Below are 27,880 nucleotides of genomic sequence, written 5' to 3'. Positions count from 1 at the left end.
ACCAGGCACACAGGTAGCACACAGACATACATGGAGACAAACCTCTCTCTCTCTCTCTCTCACACACACACACACACACACATGTAAACTTTCTAAATTAATAAATATTAGAAAAAGAAGGAGGAGGAAGAAGAGGAAGATGAAGAAGAGGAAGAGGAGGAGGAGGAGAAGCAGCAGCGGCCGCCGAGGTTACTGGGCTGAGCTAGAGACACAGTTCCTCCTATGAGGTGAGTCTGCTGTACTGAGAGGCCAGGGTAGGAACAAATGGCCAATACCTGCTGGGGATTGGAACTGAGAGCAGAGGGGCTGGCTGTAAGCCACTGCCCTGTCAGCCTGGACAAGTGGGAGGGGAGAGAGGCAGAGTTGGAGCTAGTCCTGCAGTGAGGACCACCACTCCTGACCATGCTGAGGGGCCCAGTGGTCTCCAGCTTCCGGCTCACCACGCCCAACACAGTAGAGAAAGACAAGCAGGTGACATGAAGCAGTTAAAAAAAGCCACCTAACCATTTTACTATAGAACAGCTGCAGGCATGCTGACAGTAACGTCCCGGGCACTGGGCTCCACGGTGCCTCTCACACACCAGCTGCTGTCCTACCCTTAGCTCTGTGTCTTGGAGCGTGACCTGGACACCAGCCGCAGGACTGAGTGTCAGCCTCGGGCTTGGCTCGTCATCCCAAGGGCGATGTCACTTAGAACTCAGAGATGACCCTTTGTGTTGCTCCAGCAGTTCCTCTAGGTGGTCCGCCCGCTTCACGGCAGCCTGCAACACATTTCAGTCAGGCCCTGGACACCCTGACCCTAGGCAAGACAATCACAGACTGCCCGAGGGACCCACCTCATGCTGTTTGCGGAGACTGTTCACGGCCGCCTCCTTCCTCGCTAGAGCTGTCTTCACCCTGCAGTGACGGGCATTCCGCTTCTGCACAGCCCCACCTTCAGTCCCAGGTCAGCCTGAAGGGCGGCCTCTTACCACCCAGCCTCAGCCCTACTCCACCTTGACTGGAGCAGCCTGCCCTGGGCCACTGCCTCCATGACAACCAGACCCTAAGGTGGTTTTTGGAAGAGACGGGGTTGGAGCAAGGTGGAAGTCTCATTCTCATGTTAGGCACAGAGGCAGGCAGGCAGCCACAGCCCCGAGTAGCCCTTTGGGAGGACTAAGGAGACTCTGGGTGGCTACTGTCACCCTCTCTGCTGCTGGCTCTCTGCTGAACATCACCTGTTCCGGCCGGAACCCTGCCCACCTCCTCGGAGAAGCACACGTGGGTCTTTCCCAGCCCCAGAGCTAAGTGACGCCCAGGGGAAACGCCTAGCCTTCCTGGCACACAGATGGAGACCATGTGAGCTCCTGCCCCTGGGCTATACTGCTTATTTGGAAGAGATAGGAGGAGGCACGACTGGCCTCCTGTGCCCCTTCCTGCAGTGCTGAGCACCCACCTCCGGTGCACCTCGTCTAGCTCCACCTGCTGGCGGGCCTGCAGCTCTGCGAGCTCCACTTTCACCCTCTGGGTCTCCTCCTGGGAGGCTGCCAGCTGCTCTGCAAACTCCTGCCGCACCACCTGGGCCAGGTTGGCCCGCTCACTGCACATCTGTGTGTTCACCTGACAAGCAGGGGGCGCTGTGAGCAGGAAGACAGAGTGAGCCCCCACCCCCACCCCATCTCCCCTACAGAAAGAGCCCTGGGCTACTCACCACCCGCAGGTCTTCTAGTTCCTTCTCCTTCTGCCGTACTAGGGACTGCAGTCGCTCCTTCTCCCCTTCGGCCTCCCCCAGGCGGCCTTTCAGCTCCGAGCACCGCTCCTGAAGCTTCCGCTCCGACTGCTCCAGCTCCGAGAGCTCTGTTTCATACTTATCACGCACACGCTTGACACTGGCAGGCAGAGGCAGGGGACAGTGTTCACTCTGTCTCTGCCTCTGCCCTGGGCTCTCCCCTGACTGTGGAGCTAAAGGCGGGAGGCTGCTCACCGGCTCTCGGCTGCTCTCTCGCTCTCCTCCTTGGCCAGTGTCATATCGGCCTCCAGCCGGTGGATGACCAACTCAATCTCCTGGTCTCGGCCTTTTCGGATCTCCTCCTTCAGCTCACGTTCCCTGGTCAGCAGCCATGCTTCCTGCAGGGACATGCAGCTGTCTCAGAACTGGTCAGCAGGAGGGCAGATAGGAGAAGCCGGAGGCAACAGCAAGATTAGCCTTGCTGGGCTCCAGGGGATGGCTCCTGCTTAGAGCCACAGGGAGACACAGAACAGGGTGAAGGGCTCCAGCCCTGCACAGGTCCCCAGGTCCCAAGAGGACCATGTTTTGTTTTCAGGACCTCCCGTGAGCAGGGACATGAGATAGCCCTGGGTAGTATGGCTCCTTAGCCAAGGGGGTCACTATTGCAGCAGGCTGTCCCTCTCTCTTGGAGAACTGTAGTCCAAGATGATCAACTACTACTGTCTGCTAGACAGGCCAAGGCAAAATGGCAAACCTGCCCTGTGGCCAAGGGGCTTGCAAATTCCTAAAAGGAAAGACCAGAGGCCAGGGCTCTGAGGGGCTTCGGGCTCTGGGTATCAGGTGACTCTGAAGGACGCAGACTGGGTGACTCCTGGAGAGAAAGGACAAGTCCTCTCAGGTCTCCAAGATGTCCCTGGCCCCACCTTCCTCTTGTTCCGACTCTAACCGTCCTGGATCCATGTGGACAGTGAGCAGCATGGCCCACCGAGGTCCGCACAGCTAGGAGGAAGAGCCCAGGAAGCCCTGAGCAGCGGCCCGCCTGGCCCAGCCTACCTCCTTCTTGGCACAGCTGGCCACCCACGCCTGTCTCTCAGCTTCCAGCTGGTCCTTCAGGGCCTTCAGCTCCATCTGAGGGGGGTAGACTGTGAGGGCCTGAGGCCACTCCAAGGCCCTGCCCACCCTGCTGAGGACCCCACACCACGGGGGTCAGGCAGAAGAGACTCCCTTCCTCCGCTGCAGGCCAGACTCAGCCGGCACTCGGAGGGGAAGAGCAGGCTGACCTGGTGCCTCCGCTCCTGCTCCTCTCGGCTCCTCTCGAACTCGGCTCTCAGGGCCCGAGTCAGGGCCGCACTGCTCTCCTCCAGCTGCTGCCTCAGCTCCTCCAGCTCCGCCCGCTGCCTGCAGGCCAGCAAGAGTCAGCAACAGAAGGTCACTGTGAGAGGGGCTGGCTAGGCCAGGGGTCACTGTGAGGACAGCCCTCGGTGGCACCTGGCTGCCTGCTGGCCCAGTCGCTCCTTCTCCTCGGCCACCTCATTGTAGAGCCGCCGCCGCTGCTGCTCCAATGCCCGCTGTTCCTGCTCCAGGTGCTGCTCAAACCTGCAGGACGGCGAGGACACTTACACCACAGTGGGTGCCCACAGTGCTTGATGCCGGTTACCCTGCTGACCAGGGCGGCCATATCAGCTCCCAGGGACCCTCTGCTGTCCGTGGGCTTGCAGCCCCCTTCAGCTGCGCTTGTGGCTTTCCGTATCTTCACACTGGCCTCTCTCTGCTTAGCCCCACCCTCAGGTGGGAGCCAGGCACCTGGTTCTTTGACCTGAGTAAGCGCCTGCCATGACCTGTACCCTTTTGTCTTTCCTGAGAGTGGGAGAGCAAAGGGCCAGCAGGTCACGAGAGAGGAAATGACAGCCTTAGGGGGACCTAGCCTGGAGGCCCTGACAGTGAAGGAGGGGTGTCCACTGGTCATTGGTGCCAAGGCATACTACTGACTCACAGAGCCATGTCCCTCGGCCACCATGTCCCAGGCTGTGACATCACAGCCTGGTTATAAGACAGTGGTGAGCCCTAGGGCCGAGGGAATGGATGCGTTGTCCTCTGCAGCAGAGTGACCTACACATCCCAGTGGGCCCGGCTCAGCAAGTCTGGACATCTGAGCGTAGTGACAGCCATCTCCCATGACCACACACAGGAAGCTCACAGCACTGGCTGGGCAGGTGGACGGCACAAGTCCCACACAGGCTGGTACGTTGCAGGGGTCAGGTGGCTGCTCTAGGCCCAAGCCTCCAGAGCCCTCCTTCCTACCTCTGCTGGGCGCGCTCCCGCTCCTGCTGGCCCAGCACCTCCCTCTCCCGGTCCAGGTGCTGCCGCAGCTCTTCTGCCTGACGCAGGTGGCGCTGTGCGGCCTGCTCTTCACGCTGCTGCAGCTCAGCCTCGTGCAGGCCCCTGAGCCTCCTCACCTCTTGCTTGTGCTTGGCAATTAGTTTCTGGATCTCAGGCTCTAGACCTGTGGGGACGGGGGTTGCACCAGAGATAGGGCTGCAAGTCCCCTCCCATCCAGCCACTGCCCCACAGCATGGCAAACCTGATAGACTAGAGGTAGATGAGAGGCAGTAGATTAGCCCGTACTCCAGAGACCTAGCTCCAGGAGTGTCTTGGATATACCATCAGACCACAGTGGCTTGCCCAGCCTCTTGGTGCTCTGACCAATGGGTCTCCCAGTGGCACACAGCCAGGATCCTGGAGAAAACGGATTCTCCACAGGGCAGTCTGAAGGTGCCCACTAGAACCCCCCTCACATACCGAGTCTGTCAGCCTAAAGAGTGCTGATCTTTTCTAGTTTTCTCTGGTTTCTGCAGTGTGACCTACATGTCTTGAGGTTCCGATACTAGCCTCCAAGGGGCGGGAGGTCCCCTTAGGATTCTGTGACCTGGGAGCCAACAGCTAGAATGGTGTTTGCGTCTACCTGCCTTAGGCAGCCAGGACCACGGCCTCACCTAGCACCACCTAGGTTTACTGTCACTAGAGTGAGCTGCAGGGCGGGGAGGCCCCACCTCTGACTGTGATTTCCTTGATCTTCTTCGTTTTCTCATTGATCCACTTCTCACGCCGGATTTTCTCGGTGGCACTCATGAGTTCTTTGAGTTTCTTGATCTCCTGCATGAAGAGCACAGGAGGTCAGTGAGTGCGGAGGGGGAGTCCCGTCCGTCCGCCTCCTGAGCCTGCAGGCTGCAGGGCTCCTTCCTCTCTCCCCAGGGCGGGGACCACCACAGCACACACATGCTAGCCTGAGGTACCACAAAGGGTAGTTACAGCCACTGGCTTGTAGAGGTCCCATTGCTGAGAGGGATGCCACCACCCACTGTAACTGAGGCCACAGAGAAGGGCAGAGAACTAAGGGACATAGGAAGGAGAAGAGGCCCTCTATCTGGAGCTGGTGTGCCTTTCCTGCTGACAGACACCATGAACAAGGCGTCAACAAACGTCACTTACTAAAGCCATGACGCATGTTTTCTTAGAGATGCCACCAACAAAAACCATTGAAACCAGAAGGAACACTTAAGGCCAGAATGGTTTATAGCTTTGCCTGAGCTATTCTCTCTTCCCCAGATTGAAGTGACAGCCTCAGATATTCACATTCACTCATGAACTACAAGCTCACTTACAGGAAGTCTTTAACCCATAAGCCTTGCACGTCGTCCACTCTAACTACGGAGGATCTTTCTTTACACACACCCACCGTGCAGAAAGCCGGACCCTCCCAGAGTCAGCCAGACTCCTCCCACTCCCCCCTGCAGGCCTCCTGAGCTCACCCATCAACTCCTGTGCTAAGAACAGCCAAGTTTAATAATCACCAACTGTGCTTTACGCTGAAATTCTCTGCCACAGGGATGCCTGAGAGGAAGGTCCCTAAGGGCAAGGGAGTTCCCTGGGCTGCTGTGGAGCCGTGACTCCATTCCTGCTGAAGCTGAAAGGACCAGCCGAGAACTTCGGTCTCCAACTCTGGCTGGGGGTGATGACCACTGGGGTCTCTTTAGACAGTCAGCCCACCCTCACATGGGGTCTGGGCTCCAGTCTAGGGTGACTTCAGAGAGAAGCATAACCAGGGGGCTGAGTCAGAGTTCTAACCAGCATCTGCAGGCCAATCAGGAGGGAGCTGGAGGAGCCTGGTGCAGCTGCGCTGAGCAGGTTCTGTCACCCAGGACACCTGCCACTGGAGTAGGCCAGGCTTGGACTCATGGGTCCATGGCATTGTCCTGTGTGAAGGGCAGGTGGACTGTGCATGCTGACCTGGGATGTGGCTGTCCACACCTCAGCACCTGTCCCCGTTGAACACCTGGATGCAGTTCAAGAAGAAGGAACAGGACTACACACACACACACACACACACACACACACACACACACACACACATCCCCAGCCCCCAACTCCCTCCAAAATAACAAACAAGGGAACAAAGGCAGGCCAGGCAGTAGTGGATGCTGAGGAGACAGAGACAGGCGGGGGTCTCTGTGAGTTCAAGGCTGGCCTGGTCTATAAAGTGAGTTCCAGGACAGCCAGGGCTGCCACTACCCCGGGAACCTCATCACAGCCTGGCATCGGCCAAGGAGCTCACCAGTTCGTGCTGCTCCTGCATCTGGGCCACGCGCTCCCGACACCGCTGGTCCCCGTGCTTCAGTTCAGCCACCACTGCCTCACACTTCTCGCTCAGAACTTTCTTGTCTTCGATCAGCTGTGACGGGGGTAGGGTGAGGATCTGGTGTCCAACCTACGGTCCCTCAGTGGGTCAGCACTGCCTCCCCGACTGTCACCTGGTCAATGAAGGACAAGTGCCGTTGGATGGTGGCCTCATACTGCTCCTTCTGCTGCCGCAGCTGCCGGGTCAGCTCCTTCTCTGTCTCCTTAACACGTCGAACAGTGAGGTCACGCTGTTGCGCCTGCGGGAGGAGGGGGAGATAGACAGGAGACGGTGGTGTTGAATCCCTGCCATGTGGGGCAGCAATGGCTCTGGCCCCTGGGCAGGATGCTGGCAGGCCCCGTCCCAGCGTGGCCCTGGGGTGATGGCTCATGGTCAGGCCCCGTCCCAGCGTGGCCCTGGGGTGATGGCTCATGGTCAGGCCCCGTCCCAGCGTGGCCCTGGGGTGATAGCTCATGGTCAGGCCCCGTCCCAGCGTGGCCCTGGGGTGATGGCTCATGGTCAGGCCCCGTCCCAGCGTGGCCCTGGGGTGATGGCTCATGGTCTCACCAGAGCTCTCTGCAGCAGAGCCATGGCCTGTTTCTTCTCCTCCAGCTCCAGCTTCAGCCGCATCACAGATGTGCGTCCCTCAGATCCTGGGCCCGCCTCTAGCACCAGGCTCTAAGGATATGGCAGTCCTCAGGCAGGCCACCCAGCAGTTACTGCCTACCTGACGCCCACCCTCCATAGGGAGTCACTACATGCCCCCTGTCCCACCCCACTGCAAGGGGACAGCTATGTGGGACACCTGGGCAACAGGTCAGCCATGGAGACCAGGTTTACTAATCAGTGCAGAGGAGGGCTAGCCTGCTCAAACACAGACCACGAGGCCTGGTCTGCCCTCTCCTGACCTTCCTGCCCCATTAAAAACAAGCCATATCCCTGTTTTCATTGTGGTCACCACTGTTCATTCAGGACAGAGCCTGCAGACCACCCACGTGGACAGGATGACCTATCTAGAGAGGATGCCAGGGCGGAACAAGGAGGCCCTGCTGGCTTTCACTTTTGTTTGGGGCTCAGGGAGGTTGCACTGGGGCCTTACAAATGATCACTTCCCATTGTGGCGGTTGACTACCTCCCGCCAGGGTGCTGGCCGCTCCTGTCCTGACTTCTCCATCTCATCCAGGAAGGTCATAATGCTCTGAAGCTTGGCCTCTGAGAGCAGGGTCCCGTCATCAGGGGGGCCAGGGGCTGCACTGAGTTTCCCAAACTTCTCCAGGTTGTCAGCTGTCAGGGAGTTGGCATCCTCTTCCTGCAGGGCCAGCATTGGGGACTCAGAGGAGCCTGAGAACTTGGGGTCCCTCGGGGATGGGGGCAGTGTTTGTGTGTGTGTGGGGGGCAGGCCTAGCTGTGGCTGTGGCCTCCCTAGGTGCTCAGACTTTGAGAGTATTGCCACAGCAGGAGAGGTGTATACCCTCCTGGGTCACTGTGTCCCAACCTCAAGGAGACCAGACAGGAGGGAGTCAACAGGCACAGCTGGACCTTGTTAGGGTCTCAACTAAAGCAGGAACATGGTGGCCCGTGCTTTCCTGACCTGCATGGAGGCCTCCCTGCAGGGGATGGTGTGAGTGCCCAGCGCCTGCTCACCTCGTCAGTCCAGGCATATCTGTCCTTATGGTAGGCCTTGGGGTGAGACAGCGGCTCTGGCTCCTCCTCCAGCAGCTTCAGTGTGTCCAGAAGATCGTCCAGGGTTGCTCTGGCCCTGGCCTTGCCCCTGGAAGAGCCTGACACTGCCAGGTCCTGTCTGGCTTCCCCCTGAGAATGGATGTCCTGTAGTAGACAGGTCAGGAGGGAGAGAGGTCAGGCCAGAGGTAGCTAAGTTACCCCACGCACCCATGGTCCCTGTGGGCCAGTGGATCCACCACTTGGCACATGACTCAGGTGCTGTCCTCAAAGGAGAAAAGTTCCGGCCTAGTGTCACACTGAGCAGCCTATGGCCTTGCTGTCCCCTAATGAATGTGAACTGGCAGGATTTCAGAGTGGTTCTGAGACCTCTCCATAGCAAGATCAGCAGGCCTCTGTCTCACACCACAACAGCAGCCCTTTGGGCTCCTTCAGGAAACAAAGGACCCCAAAGCTGAGGAGAAACTTAGGCCAGCCAGGCACGGACATGTCCAGACCTGTGGCTTGTCCTCTGGAGACTGCCATCGCTCTGGAGATGATTCAGAGGCAGGAGGGCAGGGGTCCACGGGGCCTGTGGGGTAGATGCTGGCACCTGTAAAACAGAATGCACTGTCATTCCTCCAGGGCCTGACCTTGGAGGGAATCTGGGGAGGAGCCAGGTAGAAACCAAAGAGACACTAGGGGGCGCTGGTCTTCCAGGGTGTGATGCTGTGTGGGAGCCAGTGCAACCCAAGTGCGGGTCCCACCACTAGGATTGTTGAGGCCTGGCCACCCTCGAGTCTAGCACCACAAGTGACCCAGGCAGCACAAGTGGGAGCAGTGGGACCCCAGGTCTGCAGGTAAAAGTCCCCGTGCCTGGCCGTATGAGCCTCCAGCTTCACCTCACTGTAGGCCTCCCAGGGTCGGGTGGACAGAGACCCACTCACCAGCGTTGTTGGCCTTAGGGTGTGTGACGCAGCCTGGCTCCTGCGTGGGTCGAGGCTGCTCCGGTGCTCGGGTCTCTGGTCTGTCCTTAGGCCGCCTGTGCTCGGCCTCACTTGCCTTCTGGGCTCGTTTCTGTTGTAGTTCCTGACAGAGGGGCACCTCTGAGCAGCCCACTAAAGCAGGGTGTCCCCTGGCCCTCTTGCAGCCCAGCTCCCCTGAGGCTCAGTGTCTCCAAGCATCAGTGTCACACAGAATGGGCTATGGGCTGAGGGATGACACCTGGGGTACCCAGTACCTGAATGGCTGCCTGCCTGGCCTGGCGAGCCTTTTCCTCCCGGGCCTTCTTCCTTGCTGCCTCCTCCTGCCGGTGCAGTTCCAGAAGGTTCCCACCTCCCAACCGCTGCCTCTGCCCCTGCCAGGGAAGCCAAATCCACAAACTTTACAGAACTGGAAGATGGGCAGAGCCCTGGAACCAACTGGGAGGTCTCCACAGGGCACCGAGCGTCAATTAGCATAGAAGGTGGGTGAGATTACCGCTCAGGACACGGAACCTGCCACCCTGGCCCAGCAGAGGGCCAGACCCACACTGAGATGTAGGCATATCAGAGACACAGCTCTGTAGCACTCAGCCCGGATCTTGCTCAGGGAATCATCCTGGCACTGGCTGGTCTCTTGGTACATCAACCCAACAGCAGCATCAAGGACAAGAGGTGCCACAGAGGGGGCTATGCACTTGTGGGTGAGTCCAGATCTGACGTCCATTTGATTTGTCTTAAGAATGGCACTTAATGCACTCGCTGTACACACTGCAGGCGGCGAGACCCTGAGGAATCCCACTGACCTCTCGCTTGGACGCCAGCAGGTGCTCAAGGGCTGCTGCTCCCGCTCGGCGCCTCTGTACCTGGCAGCGGTACCAGCGCTGGATGGTAACTGCAGCCTGGTTTACCTGATGGATGAACCTGTCCAGAGAACTAGATTCAGGACCAGGAAAGGTCCCCACATCCCTGTACCCCTAGAACAAGAAGCTGTTAGTCAAGTGTCCAGATGGAAAGAGACAGTGGTGGCTACACACGGCCCTTTCTCACCAGGCTATGATGTGGAAGGCCAGCCCTTCTAGACTCCTTTAAGACCTAAACCCACCCTCCTGGAAGACAATCCAGGGAGGGTGCAAGTTGTCAGTCTAAAGCAGGCTTGGATGGTTGTCCAGGTAACAGGATATTGCTTGGGAACAAGACCAAGCTCCAGGACCCCACAGCCAAGAACACAGCTGCTCATGAGACAAACAGGTCGGTGGTTGCTAAGGTCAGAGCACCAGAGGAGACCACGCGGTGGGTGGGCAGAGGGAGTTGGGGGAAGTTGAGATAGCCTAATTATTTTCTGTGTTATTTAATTGAGGGTTGTTTGCTTTGTTTTGAAGACAGGGTCTCTCTATGTAGCCTTGGCTATCCTAGAGCGCCACATGCAGTCCGGGCTGGCCTTGAACTCAGAGATCCTCCTCCTCCAAGGGCTGGGACTAAAGGTGTGTGACAAGGCACCCGGTCACTTATTTGTTTTTGAGCCACACATTCCACTCTGGCCTCAGATTCACCATGTACCTGAGGACGGCCTAGAACTACTGGTTCTCCTACCTCTGTTACCCACGTGCTGGGAATGTTAACATGTGCGACCACCTAACATTTGTCAAGTGGGTACATTTTAAACTAAACCCAGTGGTCTGGGGAAGAGAGCTTAGTGGTAAACCTTGCAAACCTCTGGGTCCCATCCCAGAACTGCAAGAAAACAAATAATAACTCAACAAAGCTGATTAAACCAAACCCCTGAACCCTGACTAGAAGGGCTATGCACAGATCGTTGCCAAGGGTAACGACAGAGGACCAAGTACCTCCAGCTGCCTGCCACAGTGCCCTGGCTCTGCAATGAGGCCCATCCAGAGAAGCACCAAGATGGAGCTCTGGGAAGCTGATGGCTCCTGGCCTTGCCTCCAGCTCCCTCCCTCCCACTGTCTACTGGCAGGACCTCTCCCTGTACTCAGCCCCGAGTCACAGGCCAGGTGGGTGCTCTGGATGGACATCCTGAGGCCACCTGGGAGCCCTCAATGCAGCTATTCACCTGCTAATGGGGCCTGGCAAGGAGCCACCATGGTAGCCACTGAAGGCCCCGCCTGTGCCCACCGTTGCAGCCCCAGAGGGCACTGTCAAGGGCAGCCTCACCCATGGTAGCCAGGAAGGCCCCGCCTGTGCCTGTGCCCACCGCTGCAGCCCCACAGGCAGGGGTTTGTTCTCCTCAGTCTTTTATCTCCTTTCTGCTAAATGTGTTTTTAATCACCAGTTTCACGGAGGTATAATTACCGTGCTATAAAACCTTCCCATTTGTGGCATACAATTCAATGCTTTCTGAGGCAGATTTACAGGGCTGTGCGTCCATCAGCACAATCCAATTCTAGAACATTCCCACCACCCTCAGAGAACAATCCCTGTGGTGTCCTGGTTCCTGTCACGCCCCAAGCAACTACAGCCCCTCCCCCATATAACCATCTTGCCCTTGCATTTTAGACACATGGAGTCTCAGCGAGTGTGGCCCTCCCATTCATGTTGTCTAAAAACCAACTGTTAGAGTCATAGGTCCCAAGCCCCTTGCCCCACAACTCCCTGAGAATGGTCACCTCTCAGCTTCCTCTTCAGTCACCTCCCTCCGCCTCAGCAGGCCGGTGGTGCCCCGAGCGGACTGACTGGCACTGGACAAGTTCTTCCGAGGCTTCCCCAAGTCGCTGCCCTCACCTCCCTCACGGGCTGCTGCCTTCACAATATTGCTGACGAGACAAAGAGAAGTCTAACTGTGTCCACAGCTCTAGGCAGGGTCCCCGACCCATGCCCTGGTTCTAAGCCTGGAGGAGGCCCACGAACCATGGTGCAAGGTTGACCTTTCACTTCCACCTTGCTGGCCCCCAGAACTACCCGTACCCCAAAGTCCCGTTGCCTGGCACCTGTGTAAATGTCCTCTACATTTTATAAACAGAAAGAGGTTCTCAGTACAGAAGTCTAGAAGCAGAGAAATGGGGTACAGGGCTCCAGTTACCCCAACTATGGCACGTGGTTCTGTGTGTGTACAGGAGCTTCCTTCAGGGCCCAGCCTGCCTATGTCCCTCCCCCAGGCCACATGCTTTCTGTGTGCATGGGAACAGGCCTTACTTGAGGGAGGGGGCTGTCTGGTTGGAGCTCTTGGGGGGTGACACCGTCTTCGAGGAGGCATAGTGGTTATGCACCATGGTGGTGACACAGTTGCCCACAGCACCTTTGTTGCTCCTGTCAGAGAGACCAGGAAGAAGTGGGGCTGGAGGAGACAATCAGGTTTGGTTTGTGGCACACGCTGCCGTAAAAACTCTGAGTGCATACTATGGCAATGACCAAGTGCTCCTGGGAGTCCATGGCTGGGACTCCAGCGGCCAACAGCCCTTTCCTGCACCCAAAGTGGATGATGTCACTATCCCCAAGGTCAAGGGATGCACTCTTGCTTTGGAAGTGGCCCAAAGCCTGCTTGCTCCAGTGGCTTCTCCTGGTCTATCAGTGAGGCCACAGCACCAGCTCCTGCCTGCCATGCTGGTCACTGCTCTCTGACATGCTGTGATCTGTCCTGTCCCCAAGAGTGATAAGCACAGCTCTGACATGGGCTCACCCTTGGCAGTCAGGTTGGGAGCCCCAAAGGTGACACCTCCCAAACGAACCATTCAAGTCATATACAGCTGGCCTGGAGGAAACTCCTGGACCTGACGTTTCTGAAAAGTTCAGCTGGGTGACTCAGGCGTCTAGAAAAAAGGCTCCTCCAAAGGAGAAGAGCCTTCCAGGAGGCCAGGAGGCTTGCTGAGCTGACCACTGGTACTGTCTAAACAGTGGCCACAGGTCCCTTTTGTGCAAGCTACCATCTTACAGGATTCTCATTTGGCTGAGGGGAAAGCCATTAGTTTGGTCATTGACTTCTCCACTCAGTACAGAGTAGCCAAATCCAGCTACATAAAAGACAAAGAGTCTCCTCGGACCAGGTGTGTGTGGTGGGACAATACCTGTTGTTAGCGGTGAAGCTGGGTGCCAGAGGACACTCCTTCCTCCGTGGGCCCAAGGCAGAGTCAAGGGTGCTGGGACTCTGAGCACTGGCTGGCAAAGCCAAGCCCCTGGGCTGCTCATCCTGTGGATCACACGGATACTTCACAGCCTGGGACACTAGGAGCACAGCCCAATACCAACAGCAGGCCCTTACGTGTCATGAGGCAGCAGATGCTATGCCCCAAGGGACCAGTGTCAGGACCAAAGCTCAGCAAGCCTGGGACACTCTCCCCTCCCCCCACCCCACCCCACCCCACCCCACCCCACCCCACCCTGCAACAGCTGCCTCTCTAGGCAGGAAGGATGTAGAAGGAGCCTGATGGTGATCTGGCAGGAACACCAGGACTCATGGCTGCCTCACACACCCCCTTACCAGGACGTTCCACGTGGCTCCCTTCTCGCTGGATGCCTTGCTAAGACTGGCCACCCTTCTTCTCCCACTGGTGCTGCCCTCAAAGAGCATCAGGAAGTCGGTGGGCTCTGCTGGCCTGTGTCAGAGAGAAGTATGCACACAAAGTCAAGGGCTAGGGATGCCAGGAAGGAAGGCAGGCGTGTGCTCTACAGAAGGCAAGAGGGCATGACTCCAGGACAGGAGTCTGGTCACATCCAGTTTCAAAGAATGTTTCTTGGAGGCTGGAGAGTTGGCTCAGGCTGAGAGCACTTGCTGCTCTAGCACAGGACCCAGTTTGGTTCCCTGCACCTACACAGAGGCTCACAACCCTATGTAACACCATTTTTAGAGGATATGACACCTTCTTCTGGCCTCTGAGGGCAGCAGGTACACATATGGCGCACATATAGGTATATAAGCAAACATTATATACATAAAAAATGTTTCTTAACCCTGACATACATTCCTAACTGGCAGAGATGCCTCAGTGGGACAAGGTCTGGAAGTCTGGGTAGCTATAATGAGCCTGAGGATCAAAGGCCTTAAGACATGTGGCTACCAGCTACAGCTATTACCCTCATTCCCCTACACACAAAGAGCCACACAGAAGTCAGCTCAAGAAAGTCAGAGGCAACAAGAAAGATCAGCTAGACGGCAGGAACTCCCCCAGGGGCCTAAGGACATACTATGCCCAAGGTCTGAACCTGATGAAGTAAGAGAGCCTGGAGCAATGCCCCATGTGTGGCAGGAAGCTCTGGCAGCTAGCAAACTGTGCACAGGGCCATGAGGCCCAGCATCATGCCCGAGTGAAACAATGTCACACAGTGAGCCTTGAAAGCATGCTCAGGGGGAGGGCCACATATAGGAGGCCACACAGTATCTCATTCTCATTATAAGAAATGTCCAGAGCAGGCAGATTCACAGGGACAGAATGCAGGCTGGTGGAGGACACAGTGAGCCTTAGCCATGAGGTGAAGAACACCCTAGATGGGGCCATGATGCTGGCTGCACTGACAATATCGCATGGGCCATGATCTGGCTCAGCAGCAGAGTGGGTGATTGCCTAGTGTGTGCATGGCACTGGGCTCCGTCTCTAGCACCAACAAATAAGCAAATCTCTGAGGTGTTCTTGAGACGTGAGCGGGACAGGACACGAAGTGTAGGTCAGGGACTGTTGGCATTCTTGGCTCTGGGCTGCCATCTCCACACTCTCTAGGAGGGAAGGGGGAGGATGATGGGCAGTCAGTTCCCTGATGTCTCTTCTCAGCCCCGACATATCCTTGGCAAGACTGCCACCCTGATAGACTCCACACCGTTACAGGCTTCACCCATCGCCCTGACAGAGGCCAAGGTACAGTGTTGGCATCACCAGCCATGTTGGCGAGCCACAGAATAAAGTACCACAAAATCCACTTTCCTGTGGAGGGGGTAGGCTCAGTCTGCCTGAACATGGAAGGCAGGGAGGTAGAAGGGGAAGGACTTGTCCTGATTCACAAATGGTGAAGAAGCTAGACACAATGCAGTGCTAAAATCCAGGAAGGCCACCGGGCTAGGGTCAACACTGAAACCCATCGGAAATGGGGACGAAGACCCAGCATGCAATGGCAGGGACTATGAGGCCCTAGACAACCTAGCAAGAAAATATGCAAGACTCTCATGGACTGGGGTTGGTGGAAGTTGGCAGAGCTTATGAAAATGTCACAAAGAAATGAGGTCCAGAGGGCCCACACTGAAGAGCTCTCCTCTGGCAAGTGTCATCCTTGCATAGCTTTCGGAGAGACAGGAGACAGCTTGGGGCCAGCACAGTAAGACACGGGGCAGAAGACAGGACATGAGGCCCTCCGCAGGACCACAGCACCACATGAAGCCAGAATGCCATGGTTGAATCTGATATGTCCCTTAAGCATTCAGTCCCCAGCTTATGGAGCCTTTAGGAAGTGGGGTCTGGATGATAGAACTCATGAGAGTAGGGGTGGCCTTTCCAGGTTACACTTCCAGTTTAGCATGTTCCTCCCCACTTCCTGTCGACCCCAATGTAAGAAGTTGCCAACATAAGCTCCTACTGTCTGGTGACAGTCATAAAAAATGTAAAGAATACAGAAAACCGATGGGGATAGAAGAGTTGCTACTGTGATAAATGTAGTCGCGTCCGACTTGCCAAAGGGTTTGTGGCAGGGACTTGGAAGTTTGAGGCTGAAGGCAAGGGGAAACCCTAATGATGTTTGCAAAGCCAAAAACAGACAAACAAACAAACAAACACAAAACCAGCCAAACAACAAACCAAAAACCAAAACCAAAGAACACCAACAGTAAAGACAGCTGGAGCCGGGCGTGGTGGCGCACGCCTTTAATCCCAGCACTCGGGAGGCAGAGGCAGGCGGATTTCTGAGTTCGAGGCCAGCCTGGTCTACAAAGTGAGTTCCAGGACAGCCAGGGCTATACAGAGAAACCCTGTCTCGAAAAACCAAAAAAAAAAAAAAAAAAAAAAAAAAAGACAGCTGGTTGGGGGGTTGGGGGGCTGCAAATGGAAACAAAGACATCAAGTTGTTACACTGTAGCAACAAATCTGGTTTCATTTTGTAAGAGTCCTGGAATTTTAGGTGAGGCTGAATTCAAAAGCAACAGACCAGTTTATCTGGCAAGACAGTTCATGACAGCAAGACATCCAAGCTAAGACTCTTAGATTTCATTGAAAATGGAGAGAAAAACAAATCAGGAGCAGGATTTTAAAGGCTTGCAGTAGGTAGAAGGGGATGGAAGCCTGCGGAGAAAGGCACACAAGGCAGCTGCAGTCGGAAACGGACACAATCTTTGCACCTGGACAATAGGAAAAGCATAGAAGGCAGACCCCACTGTGGACGGACGGCTCCAGGATGTGAAAATGAAAACACTATGCCCAGAGGGGTTGAAGAGGCGGCTCAGCTGTTATCTGTGCTGGCTGCTCTTGCAGAGGACCCAAGTTGGGTTCCCAGCACCCACGTGACTGCTCACAAAAGGCCTGCAGAGCCCCAGAGATGCCCTGCTCCACGACCAGCAAGGGCAACATTGTTCTGCTTCAGCTGCTGAGGCTCCACTGTAGCAACATGTGGCCCCAAGATGCCCAGATACACCACGGGCTGCCAGGGCTTGGTGGCGTCCACATGGTGGTGGTACATCACAGCATGCAGACTGCAAGAGTTATCACAGGGTTGGGGAGGCTGCGTACAGTGAGGCTGCATGGGACACTTGAGCAAGCAATGCAGGAAACTGTCAAGGGGAAGACCAGGTTGCAGTCTGGATCTCAGAATGTATATGGGGGAACCAAGCCTTTTGGAGCCCAACTGAATACATTATGAGCCCCTAGTACCAGATTTGGTGAAAAGACTTGCCTGGTTCTTTGCTGTGCCCTATTCTTCAATTTTAGAATATGAATCTTATTCTGGGCTCTGATGTATTAAATAAACATACTTTTTTTTTTTTTAATAAAATAGGAGCTAACTGTGACAGACTACAGAGACTGTTAAGTTGGACTAGAAGTATTTTCTATTATAACACGGTCAGGAGCCTGTGAGAATAAGGAGTGGGAGGTTGTGACTTCAGAGCGATGTATTTGGGTACCAAGCTAATAAGGGTTGGAGCTGCGCTGGGTTTTGTCAGTTTAACAAGATCTACAATCATTCGGGAACTGGCCTCTAGGCATGACTTTGTGATCCGTTAATTTGAGGTGGGAAGGCATGCCCGCTCTTTCTTCCCCACGTGGCCAGCACCATTCCTTGATTGGGATCCATGGAGGAAGCGAGCTGAGAAGGACACAGCCATTACCCTCCTCCACTGCAGAGGTGACCAGCAGCTTCCCGCTCCTGCTGTGGTGACTTCGCTGCAGTGACAGACTGCGTTGTGATTCAGAATGAGCAAGATCTTCTCCAGATGGCTTTTGTCAGGGTACTTTATCAGAGCCCAGAGAAAGAACTAAGACATTCAACTGCTAACAGAACTAGGCCTGCTCTCCCATAGGCAGATACATCTACAAAGGGCTTCCTGGGTATCATTAACAAGCATAACTACACTGCAGGCACACACAGACACACACGCGTGCGCACACACAGGCATCACACACACAGAGACACACATATACATACATGCACGCACGCACGCACCACACCACACACACACACACACACACACACACACACACACACACACACGTGCACGCATGCATGCTATATGCACCAAGCCCTCTCCACACACCACATACCTGCACACCCATAGTACACAGCATCCATATCACACAACCACAAACTACAAATACTCCGGGGCTGGTGAGATGGCTCAGTGGGTAAGAGCACCCGACTGCTCTTCCGAAGGTCCAGAGTTCAAATCCCAGCAACCACATGGTAGCTCACAACCATCCGTAACGAGATCTGGCGCCCTCTTCTGGAGTGTCCGAAGACAGCTACAGTGTACTTATATATAATAAATAAATCAAAAACAAACAAACAAAAAAACTACAAATACTCCATAATACACGCCACACAGGAAGCACAGCCCACAAATCCATACGCCACGGCCGTGTGCACGTAAGCCCCCGTATACACCCAACTTCTAGCACCGTCAACATGTGTACACCCCACACCTCAAGTGCGTCCTGCATTTTTCAGCCACCAGTAGTTTGGCAGAGTGGATGTCCTGAGTGCACACCCCGGGCCCTGAGGCTCTGTCTGCGTGTGGGAGGAGTGCAGCCCCGATTTTCCCAGATCCCACTGCCCAGCAGAGACCACAATGGACAGAGCTGCAGGAAAGGCTGGGGAGGGAGGAGAAGGGAGGCTGGAGTTACCTGATGGAACAAGACCACCTCGAGAGGTTGAGGGGGACCGGGAATCACAGTAGGTTACCTGGGGGAGCCCGTCCATGACTGGTTGACCTGTGTAGTGCTGTTAGATCTTCGAAGATTGTTGATAGCTCGGGGGCCTCCAGGTCCAGTGGCCTCCTTCAGAAGGGAAAAAAGAGCCTGCTTAGCAGAGAAGGCCTCAGACACCAGGCTAGGCCTTAGAGAAATCACTGGGAGAGTGTTCTGAGTTCCAAACAAGCTGGGAGGCTCTTGGTGGCACATGAACAGTGGGTGTGGGGGGCAGGGCCCAGCCTCTGAGAACCTAGGTGTACTGCGCAAAGTGGAGAGCCCTTCACCCCTGCAGTTGGGGAGGGCCCAGCGAGGAACTGTTCGCTCTGTCACTGTGGTCATCAACAGCTGGCCTAGTGTTCTCAGGTGGTGGATGCGATGCATCACAGGGAACAGGAGATGAAGCGGGCACAGCAGAGCACGGGCTGCCTGCAGGCCAGAAGCAGCAGCTGTGAACCTTAGCAGCAAGCTTGTCTCTCCCTTCTTTGGCCCTCTGCACTTTAAACAGCGGCACATCTGATTATCTACTCTTTTTGTTTGTTTGTTTTTCGAGACAGGGTTTCTCTGTGTAGCTTTGGCTGTCCTGGAACTCACTCTGTAGACCAGGCTGGCCTCAAACTCAGAAATCTGCCTGCCTCTGCCTCCCAAGTGCTGGGAATAAAGATGTACACCACTACTCTTAATGTGGAACTGTTAAATACATCAACTGTCACGGTGTCAGTGACGGCTCAGGGGTACCCATTCCTTTCCCCCACTTTTCTGATGGCAATTTTATATTCTCCACACTGAGGAAAGGGATAAAGGTGGCTCCTGTGCTCACAGAAGGTGATCAAGTGCGCATCAGATAAATGAGAGCGTGAGCTAAGAACCTTAAACTCCATCTGTGCAAAGGCTCAATGTCATCAGCCCAGGATAGACCCTCTCCCTATTCCATGCTCCCATCCCTCCGAGACAAAGCATGCCCGCTTCATTGTCACGTGGGGCATCTGCTACAATGACAAGTCCGGTCTCTTGAGATTTAGAGACCTTCCCAGAGCAAATGCCCTTCAGGACCCCAATGAGATCAAACAGTGACAAGGACCAGCAGTAAAATGAGGCCCAGCCCACAGGAGGTCCCGGCCTGGTGGACTGTTCTTTCATTAAGTATATAGCACGGTAGCATCATCCTACAAAACAAACAGCCGCACCGATCCCAGAGAGGAGTCCCGAGGAGAGAGGACTTGGCAGCTTCCCCCACCCAGAACTCAGCCACACCACACGAGCTGCCACTGAAGGAGAAACTGAGATGATAGAACTGCTCTCAGCAGGAGGCCTGCGAGAGGTGGCTGTGTCCAGGTAGCCACAGAGGAAGCCCATGCTTCCGTGTAGCAGGGGTGTAGCAGCAGATCTTTGGTCCACGCTGCCCTCCTTGCTTAGGGCTTCGGTGCAGTGGAGGGATCCACACAGGATAAGAAACAGCAACTCAAGCTGTTTGAAGCAGCAACTCAGAGGGCGGGGCTGAGAGTCACGCCAGTCTGAGCTGTCCGTACCTCAGCTGAGGCAGATGGCTGGCTCACTAAGGCAACTTGTCTGAACCAAATGTCCCTTACCGTCTTGCTACTTCTGTCCTTTACCATCTCGCTATCTCTGTCCCAGAATGCACCCTGAGCAATGGAGGGCTACGCCGCCTGACACACTTTTTCAGGAAGAAGGAGGAGGTGGGCCTTTTATCAAGAAAGCAAGCTCAGACACCAACCAGCCCTTCACCCTCAGCAAGGACCTGCTTCTCGGGCAGAGTCGCAGAGGACAGGCAGCATGCAGGTCTCACCCACGTTCCTCCCTGCTTTAGAAGTTCAGGCCAGATTCAGGCACAGCCCTGGCCCACAAAGCACTTGCTTCCTCTCTGGGCCTGGCCAGGGAATGCCTAGCAGAGAGTAGCTTTGGGTTACAGGAGCCCAGCTTGGGGCTGGAGAGATGGTTCAGTGGTTAAGAGCACCGAGTGCTCTTCCAGAGGTCCTGAGTTCAATTCCCAGCAACCACATGGTGGCTCACAACCATCTGTATCGATGCCCTCTTCTGGTATCTGAAGACAGCAATGGGGTACTCATATACATAAAATTAGTAAGGCCAGAGCGAGTGGGGGGGGGCGGGAGTCCAGCTTGACCCCTCATGTTCACACCATGAATTTCTGAGTGACATTCCTGATTCATGCCCCCACAGAGGTAGGCTGGGAAAGGAAAGACAGCTCTCCGCAAAGCCCTCCCTGCCCATCTGCTACCCACCCCACCCAGTTTCTAGAAAAGTAGCTTTGAAGAACCCAAGAAGCCTAAATACAGTGGGAACAGGAGGGGAAAGCCGGATGCCAGAAGGGCCTGGATTTGCCACAGCACAGCTCACGTGGCTCGAGTGGCCCACTGCCTACAGGAGCATGACCATGAATATGAGATAAACGCTCTTGTGAGGAACTGTTCCCAGGGACTAGATGCCACCCCAAGAGGGTCCCAGACCCACACTCACCAGTGCCTTTTTTCTTGGCTCGCTGCCTGTGGCCACAGACATGGAACGGAAAATAGACCTTGTGGCAGAGGCACTGCCGGGCCGCTGGGACATGGGCGGAGGGAGGCCAATCAGACTCAAGTCCACACCTTCTGGACTGCCTTCAGGAGTGGCAGTGATGGTCCGTGAACCTTTCATGGTGGACCAGGCTAACCCTGAAAAGGAAATGAGAGACGCAATAAGACACCGCAGGGCTGGGGATACAGCTCCGTCCAGTCTTCAGCATGGTATAAACCAGGTGTGGCAGTGTATGTGTGCAATCCTGGAACACAGGAGGTGGAGGCGGGAGGGCCAGACTCAAGACCGTTCTCAGATAGATAGTGCATTCAAGGCCATCCTGGGCTACATGAGATGGGAATGAAGCTTAGAGAGATAACCAAGTAGTTAAGGGTGCTTGCTGCTCTTCTAGAGGGACAGGACTTGGTTCCTAGTACCCATAGCAGTGGCCCACAACTGCCTGTAACTCCAGCTCCAGGGGATCTGACACTCTCTTTTGGCCTCTGTTGGTATACAGACATATACACACATACAAGACAGGGTTTCAGGGTTTCATTGTATAGACCTGGCTGTCCTGTCTGGAACTCACTCTATAGACCAGGCTGGCTCAAAACTCACAGAGATCTACCTACCTCTCTGTCTCCGGAGTGCTGGCATTAAAGGTGTGCAAAAACACCTGGCCTATTTGTGCCTTTCACTCTTCTTGAACTGTATCCAAGTATTCTACTGCGACGGAGGGACAGGCCCTGGGCTGTGGGCAGCCACATCCCAGGTCAGCACACATAGCCCCCTTCCCCCGGCCCTTCTCATGGGCAGTACTGGCTCACTTTTAATCCTAGCACTTGGGAGGCAGAGGTAGGCAGGATCTCTGAGTTCTGAGGCCATCCTGGTCTACAGAGGGAGTTCTAGGACAGCCAGGCCTACATAGAGAAACCCTGTCTCAAGAAACAAAGAGCAGGGCTGGTGAGATGGCTCAGTGGGTAAGAGCACCCGACTGCTCTTCGGAAGGTCAGGAGTTCAAATCCCAGCAACCACATGGTGGCTCACAACCATCCGTAACAAGATCTGACTCCCTCTTCTGGAGTGACTGAAGACAGCTACAGTGTACTTACATATAATAAATAAATCTTTAAAAAAAAAAAAAAGAAACAAAGAGCAGGGCGGTGGTGGCGCACGCCTTTAATCCCAGCACTTGGGAAGCTGAGACAGACAGATTTCTGAGTTCAAGGCCAGCCTGGTCTACAAAGTGAGTTCCAGGACAGCCAGGGCCATACAAAGAAACCCTGTCTTGAAAAAACCAAAAAAAAAAAAAAAAAAAAGAGGAAGAGGAGTTGGTGGAGGAAGGGAAGTGGGAGGTCGAGCAGAGGGGGAGACAAGATACCATGGAGGAATCTCACCCCTTGCACTCACAATCTCCACTCACTCTGGACGTGTGGGTCTACCTGTCACCAAAACTCTCAGAAGCCACCACTGGGGATGGAGGAGCTCAGCCAGGAGCATGAGAAGACAAGACTGCTCTAAACCCTATACTGGGCTCTAAATGGTGAGCTGTGAGTAGCTGGGGGTCAGCGATCCCAGAGGGTGCTAGCAGCAGGCAGTGGTGGCTGTGAGCCTGGCTCTGCCATTCACCCCAGCCCTAGGACATTCTCTACATTAAAAAGTGCATCTTCCTGGGCTATCCTGGGCTTTGAGATTGGATCCTGGAGATCCCACAACAACTTCAAGCTACTCTAGTAGGATGTGGACTCCCAAGTCCCTGCGTCACCACAGAGCATCCATGAACTCTGGGGACCTGGCAGCTGTTCTCTTGTTTCAGAGGCACTCTGATACCTCCCTTGCAGGGTGCTCTCTCTTGCAGTCTCCCACTGGCTCTTCTCATCCCTGAAAGCCCAAGCCCCCCTGAACTCTGCCCCAGACTCTCTCCTTTATATACCCTCTCCATCCCTGAGCTTTGCACAAGTACAGCAGGCTATCCGGCCAGGGCCCTGCTCACAACACCCAATACTTCCACACTGCTCTCGGCTCAGGTTACACCCACAGGGGAAATGGCTTCTCGGGATGGCAGAGTAAATCTGAGTACCTGAGAAGTCCAGCTCTGACCCTGTTTTCTGTAAGCACTCCACTGTGCATTAACTAAGCCTGCCTTCCTGCTGTTCTTCAAACCTAGACAACCACTACATCTGTAGTCCCCCTTCCTCCATGCCGCCATCAGCTTTTCTTCTATCAAACTGTTTTGCTTTCTCTAGGACTCCCTTGAGAGGACAGGGACCACAGAGTCTTGGGTCCTGATGTGTGGAGGGCACTGAGATCCTGAGATCTGGGAGGAGATGGGACACGGGACAAATGCTAAGTGATTACAATCCCCTTGCAGAGTCAGGGAGCCAGGGGCATACACTCACCATGGTCCAAAGTCAAGCTGCCTTGGTACTGACATCCAGATGTGTGTGGTGGGGGGCAGTGTCCCTACTCTGAGGCTGCTCTGCCATTAGTCCAGCCAGTGTCCCCGGTTACACATTTCTGATTGTGTAGGTGAAACCTAATACCTTGCCCTTCTTGGCACTGGCTACACCTTGATGGATCCTAAGCTCCTAAGTCTGGTGGACATAGCTTTCCCAACACCACGTGCAGCCAGTGAGGTTCTGGGCGGTAAACATAGCCTCTCCATGGAAATCTATAAGCCAGATGGCCGGAGGCTGGGGAGGCCAGCCTCACCCGGGACAAAACCGTGCCTCCGGCAGGAGCCGGAGGGGCAGGAGCCTACTCCCTCGGGGGGCCAGATGACTCGCAGAGGCAGAGCCCTTGAGCAGCGCACTGCTGTGCTCCTCCGCGGGCGACCCGCATCCCCCAGGCCTCTTGAGGTTTAAGGCAGGGGTTCCGGGCCGCCCGAATGGACCCCACGGCGACCTTCCGGGGCTGGGGGTACTGGGCACAGGCCGTCCTCGCTGCAGGGCCCGACCCTTTACCGCGAGACGCCCCTCACCTGCGCGGACCTAGCCTGGGGCGCAGGGCCCGTGGGCTCGGCCTGGCGGGCGAGGCTGCAGAGCCACCCGGGGCCCCACGGGCTGGCGCGGCCTCCGCCGTGGGTGACAATAAAGCGCTGTCCGCAGGGGCGAGCCGCGGCGGCTAGCAACCAGCCTGGCGCCTCCTCCGCTGTCCGTCACGCCGGCCCGCCTTTGCAGCGCGCGCCGCTCAGCTATTGGCTCTTCGGACGCCCGCCCTGATCTTCGGGTAGTTCATTGGGCCGTTAGGCTGTCCTGTAAGTCCCGGAGTGGGAGGAGCTGTAGAAAGCCAAAGTGGAGTGGGGCAGGCAGAGGGGCGGGGCTTTAAGGAGGCGGGTCCCGGCACCCTCTGAGGCCCCCCGCGCATCCCTGGGCCTCTCCGGTGCTTGGCAGGACCGCGCGGTGGTGTTTGTGCCTCCTCTCCCCATTCTTTCCTAACTGCTTTCAAAGACACTGTCGGAGTCCGCGAGTGTGTAGTTGTGGTCTTCTGCCAAAGGGTTCAGGACATACAAGCTCAGATGGCCTCTCCAACAGAAGTTAGATTAAATAACAATGTTATAAACTCAAATGCTTTAAAAATTATCTGCATATTAATCTTATGAACAAGCGTGTGAGTGTGAGTGTGTGTGTGTGTGTGTGTGTGTGTGTGTGTGTGTGTGTGTGTGTAAGTTAGGATGGTGGTCCAGGGCCTTGCATGTGCTAAATAAGGACTCTGCCATTGAACCTCAGCCATTTTTGCTCTAAGAAAGAAAGCATCTCATATACCACGTAGCCCAGGCTGTCCTCGAACTCACTATATAGCTGAGAATGACCTGGAATTCCTGATCCTTTGCTTTCCCCTCCTAAATCTGGAATTACGGGCAAAGTGCCGCCACACCTGGCTTTCATCTTTTCTTTCTAAGATTTAGTATGTGTGTGTTTCTGCATCATGTTGAGGGTGCTGCATCTCCTGAAACTGGAGTTGTGGATGGTTGTAGGATGCCATGTGGGTGCTGGGAACTAAAACCCGGGTCCTATATAAGTAAGTGCTTTCTTTTTTTTTTTTTTTTTTTTGAGACAGGGTTTTTTATGTAGCCTTGGTTGTCTGTAGACCAGGTTGGTCTTGAACTCACAGATCCACCTGCCTCTGCCTCTGAAATGCTGGGATTAAAGGTGTGTACCACTGAAAGACCCCCGAAGGGAGACCCTCACTCTGCCAGGTGTAAAACCAAGGCACGAGGTGGGACTCGAACCCACGATCTCACAACCCTGAAACCAAGACACAAATTCAATAAACTCAGATGGATCCAAACTCAGACTTCGCCATGCTTCAGAAACATAGGACAAGACACAAACAACCCAACACAACAAGCACATGTTCCAATGTTCGTTTCAGAAAACAGACACTCAAAACAGAGACACCAGCCAGCACATACACAAGAGGGGATCCCCATACCTCCAAGTCGGTTCTCGGGTGTGAGGGGTGGTCGCGTTTCCCGGCCAACGCACCAAATGAAAGACCCACAACGTGAGGACTCTCCCCACGTTCTGACTCAGGAGAGGCGACACCCCAAATCACACAAGAAACGGTCTTGCTGCAACTGCAAGAGGATTTTTATTCAAGAGCGCTCTCGGGCCCATGGTCATACACCACGCAGGGGTAGAGGACCATGGAGCCCCAAGTAGCTGAGTAAGGGGGTATTTAAAGGAAGAAACCACAACTCAAGGAGGTGGGGAGGGCATTGTTGGAAAATACCAAAAATACCAGTTAAGAGTCACAAGGAAGTATAAAGTCACAAGTGTCAGGTTATCTCTCAAGACAGTTTCTAAGAGCCCCTAACAATCTAAGAGCCCCTAAAGATAGCACATTTGCATTGTAGGTTCCAGTAATGGTCAGGGTGCCATTCTTTAAATGAACATTCTTTGAACCCAGGAAGCAGGTGGGTGGAGGAAGGAATGTTGCTATCTGTTTTATGACCAGCACCTGGAGCACTAAGCCACAAAGGCCACACTCCCAAGCCTGGGCCCAAAAGCCTCGAATTTTGCTACACTTCTTCACCACCACCACCCAGCATAGTAGGTGCTTTTAAACACTGATGGTGGCTTCTTTTTTTGTTTGTTTGTGTTTTGTTTTGTTTTTCGAGACAGGGTTTCTCTGTGCAGTTTTGGCTGTCCTGGAACTTACTCTGTAGACCAGGCTGGCCTCAAACTCAAGAGATCCACCTGCCTCTGCCTCCCAAGTGCTGGGATTAAAGGTGTGCGCTTTTTTAAAATTAAGAGAAAGGTTTGGTTTATACATATCAAAATTCACATCCTTTGGTGTCGGTTAAACACCCATTCAGACTTAGTCACCCTTCCGCCACACCCTACAGAGCCATTCCTTGTTTAATCCCAGCTGTTTCAGGCACCAGCTGGCTGGGACCCTTTGTTTTGTCTCTTGAGGAAAGTCAGAGACAAGATGGCACAGAGTGTCTTCCTACATCCCCCCCCCGACCCCCCCCCCTGAAGCTGGAGGATTCATTCTGCTGTCCTAGCCAACATGTCACCTGACTCTTAGAATGCCCCAGCAAGCAACTATTCCAAGTGAGAGTTCGCTCGATGGAAGCAGCTGTAGACACTCACTTGCTGGCTTTTGTCTAGGTTTTTCCATCTTCTGCAAATTACTAGGGCAGAAATCAGTGCTATTTAAGAAACTGCCAGAGGGCTGGTGAGATGGCTCAGCGGTTAAGAGCGCCAACTGCTCTTCCAAAGGTCCTGAGTTCAAATCCCACAACCACATGGTGGCTCACAACCATCTGTAACAAAAATCTGATGCCCTCTTCTGGAGTATCTGAGGACAGCTACAGTGTACACACATATAATCAATCAATCAATCAATCAATCAGTCAATCTTAAAAAAAAAAAAAAAGAAAGAAACTGCCAGAATGTTTTCTAGTCACTGTCCAGCCAATGTCCCAGTTGGTGTCTGTTCCTTCCGCTCTTGGAGTGTTTGGGTCCTGTTCTCTCAGTGACATTAATAGGTGAATGGTTGGGGTGTGTGTGTGTGTGTGTGTGTGTGTGTGTGTGTGTGTGAATACACTGTAGCTGTCTTCAGACACACCAAAAGAGGGCATCAATCCCATTACAGATGAGCTACCATGTGGTTGCTGGGAATTGAACTCAGGACCTCTGGGAGAACAGCCAGTGTTCTTAACCGCTGAGCCATCTCTCCATCCCCCTAGCTGGACTCTTGTAACCCAAAACTGCCCTTTGCTAGCTGTTCTTCTGGCCAGGTGAGTGGTTTGTACACCACATCTGCCATCCCTGCATTCGTCTCCCTTCATGTCTGTCAGATCATTTACCCACTCTGTAATTTGGGTGGTTTTCTAGTTTTGAGCTTTAAACTTTGGGTGTGTGTGTGTGTGTGTGTGTGTACACTCACGCCATAGCAAACATGTAGAGGTAAGGATAACCTTCATGAATCAGTTTTCTTTTTCTACCATGTGGGGCCCAGGGATTGTACTCTGGTTGTCAGGCTGTGTGGTAAAAATGCCTTCACCAGCCTAGCTATGCCATCGATCCTGTGTTCTCAGTGAGGTTTTCACATGAGTCTGCGAGACACGTCACCTGAACAGTATCTCAGTGTTTGGCTCGACTTTCCATTCCCTTAACTATGACATTAAAGCCTTTCCCTTTGATAAGATTTATTCCCCAACACAGGGTCTTAGTATGTAGACCTGGACGGCCTAGAGCTCCCTATGTAGACAAGGCTGGCTTCAGCTTCATGGCGAGCCACCTCTGCCTCCTGAGTGCTGGGATTAAAGGGGCATACCACCGTATCTGGTGTTTCTGATTCTTAGGCTATGGTTCACTTTAAATTTTTGTGTGAAGTCTGAGGTATGGGCCAAGATGTTTTCAGTTTTTTACACATTGCTGGTTCCAACACCGTTGACGGCTACTACCTCCCCACTGAACTACTGCAGATAAAGAAAAACCCCCAACCAAGGGCGTGGCTCAGGAACCTGGGCTTGTGAGGTTCT

The 27,880-nt window shown here is 54.5% G+C and overlaps 1 protein-coding gene across 1 annotated transcript; it reads right to left on the bottom strand.

The window, feature by feature from the left end:
* Nucleotides 1-481: 481 nt before the first annotated feature.
* Cep131 (centrosomal protein 131) lies at nt 482-24,036 on the bottom strand. Its single transcript, XM_021176360.2, has 26 exons — nt 23,864-24,036; nt 20,848-21,041; nt 18,347-18,441; nt 13,458-13,572; nt 13,045-13,166; nt 12,176-12,289; nt 11,650-11,796; nt 9,829-9,946; nt 9,283-9,399; nt 8,990-9,131; nt 8,561-8,655; nt 8,028-8,210; nt 7,516-7,692; nt 6,951-7,061; nt 6,517-6,642; nt 6,321-6,437; nt 4,759-4,861; nt 4,010-4,211; nt 3,197-3,304; nt 2,989-3,106; nt 2,762-2,836; nt 1,964-2,106; nt 1,691-1,868; nt 1,436-1,599; nt 837-897; nt 482-761 (listed from the first exon to the last, which is right to left on the bottom strand). The coding sequence occupies exons 2-26, from the start codon at nt 21,022-21,024 to the stop codon at nt 687-689; spliced, it is 3,183 nt and encodes a 1,060-aa protein (XP_021032019.1). The 5' UTR covers nt 21,025-21,041; nt 23,864-24,036; the 3' UTR covers nt 482-686.
* Between the last annotated feature and the right edge of the window lie 3,844 nt (nt 24,037-27,880).

The sequence above is a fragment of the Mus caroli genome, unplaced genomic scaffold (assembly GCF_978045245.1).
Source record: "Mus caroli unplaced genomic scaffold, Mus_caroli_1 scaffold_13, whole genome shotgun sequence".
Lineage (NCBI taxonomy): Eukaryota > Metazoa > Chordata > Mammalia > Rodentia > Muridae > Mus > Mus caroli.
The sequence above is the reverse complement of the archived record's forward strand: the minus strand, read 5'-3'. Positions and strand labels throughout refer to the sequence as shown.

Coding starts and splice junctions, on each gene's coding strand:
- Cep131 (XM_021176360.2), bottom strand. CDS start 21,024: ATGAAAGGTTCACGGACCATCACTGCCACTCCTGAAGGCAGTCCAGAA. Junction 7,693..8,027: donor GATATGCCTGGACTGACGAG/GTGAGCAGGCGC, acceptor CTGGCCCTGCAG/GAAGAGGATGCCAACTCCCT. Junction 6,438..6,516: donor ACTTGTCCTTCATTGACCAG/GTGACAGTCGGG, acceptor CCCCCGTCACAG/CTGATCGAAGACAAGAAAGT.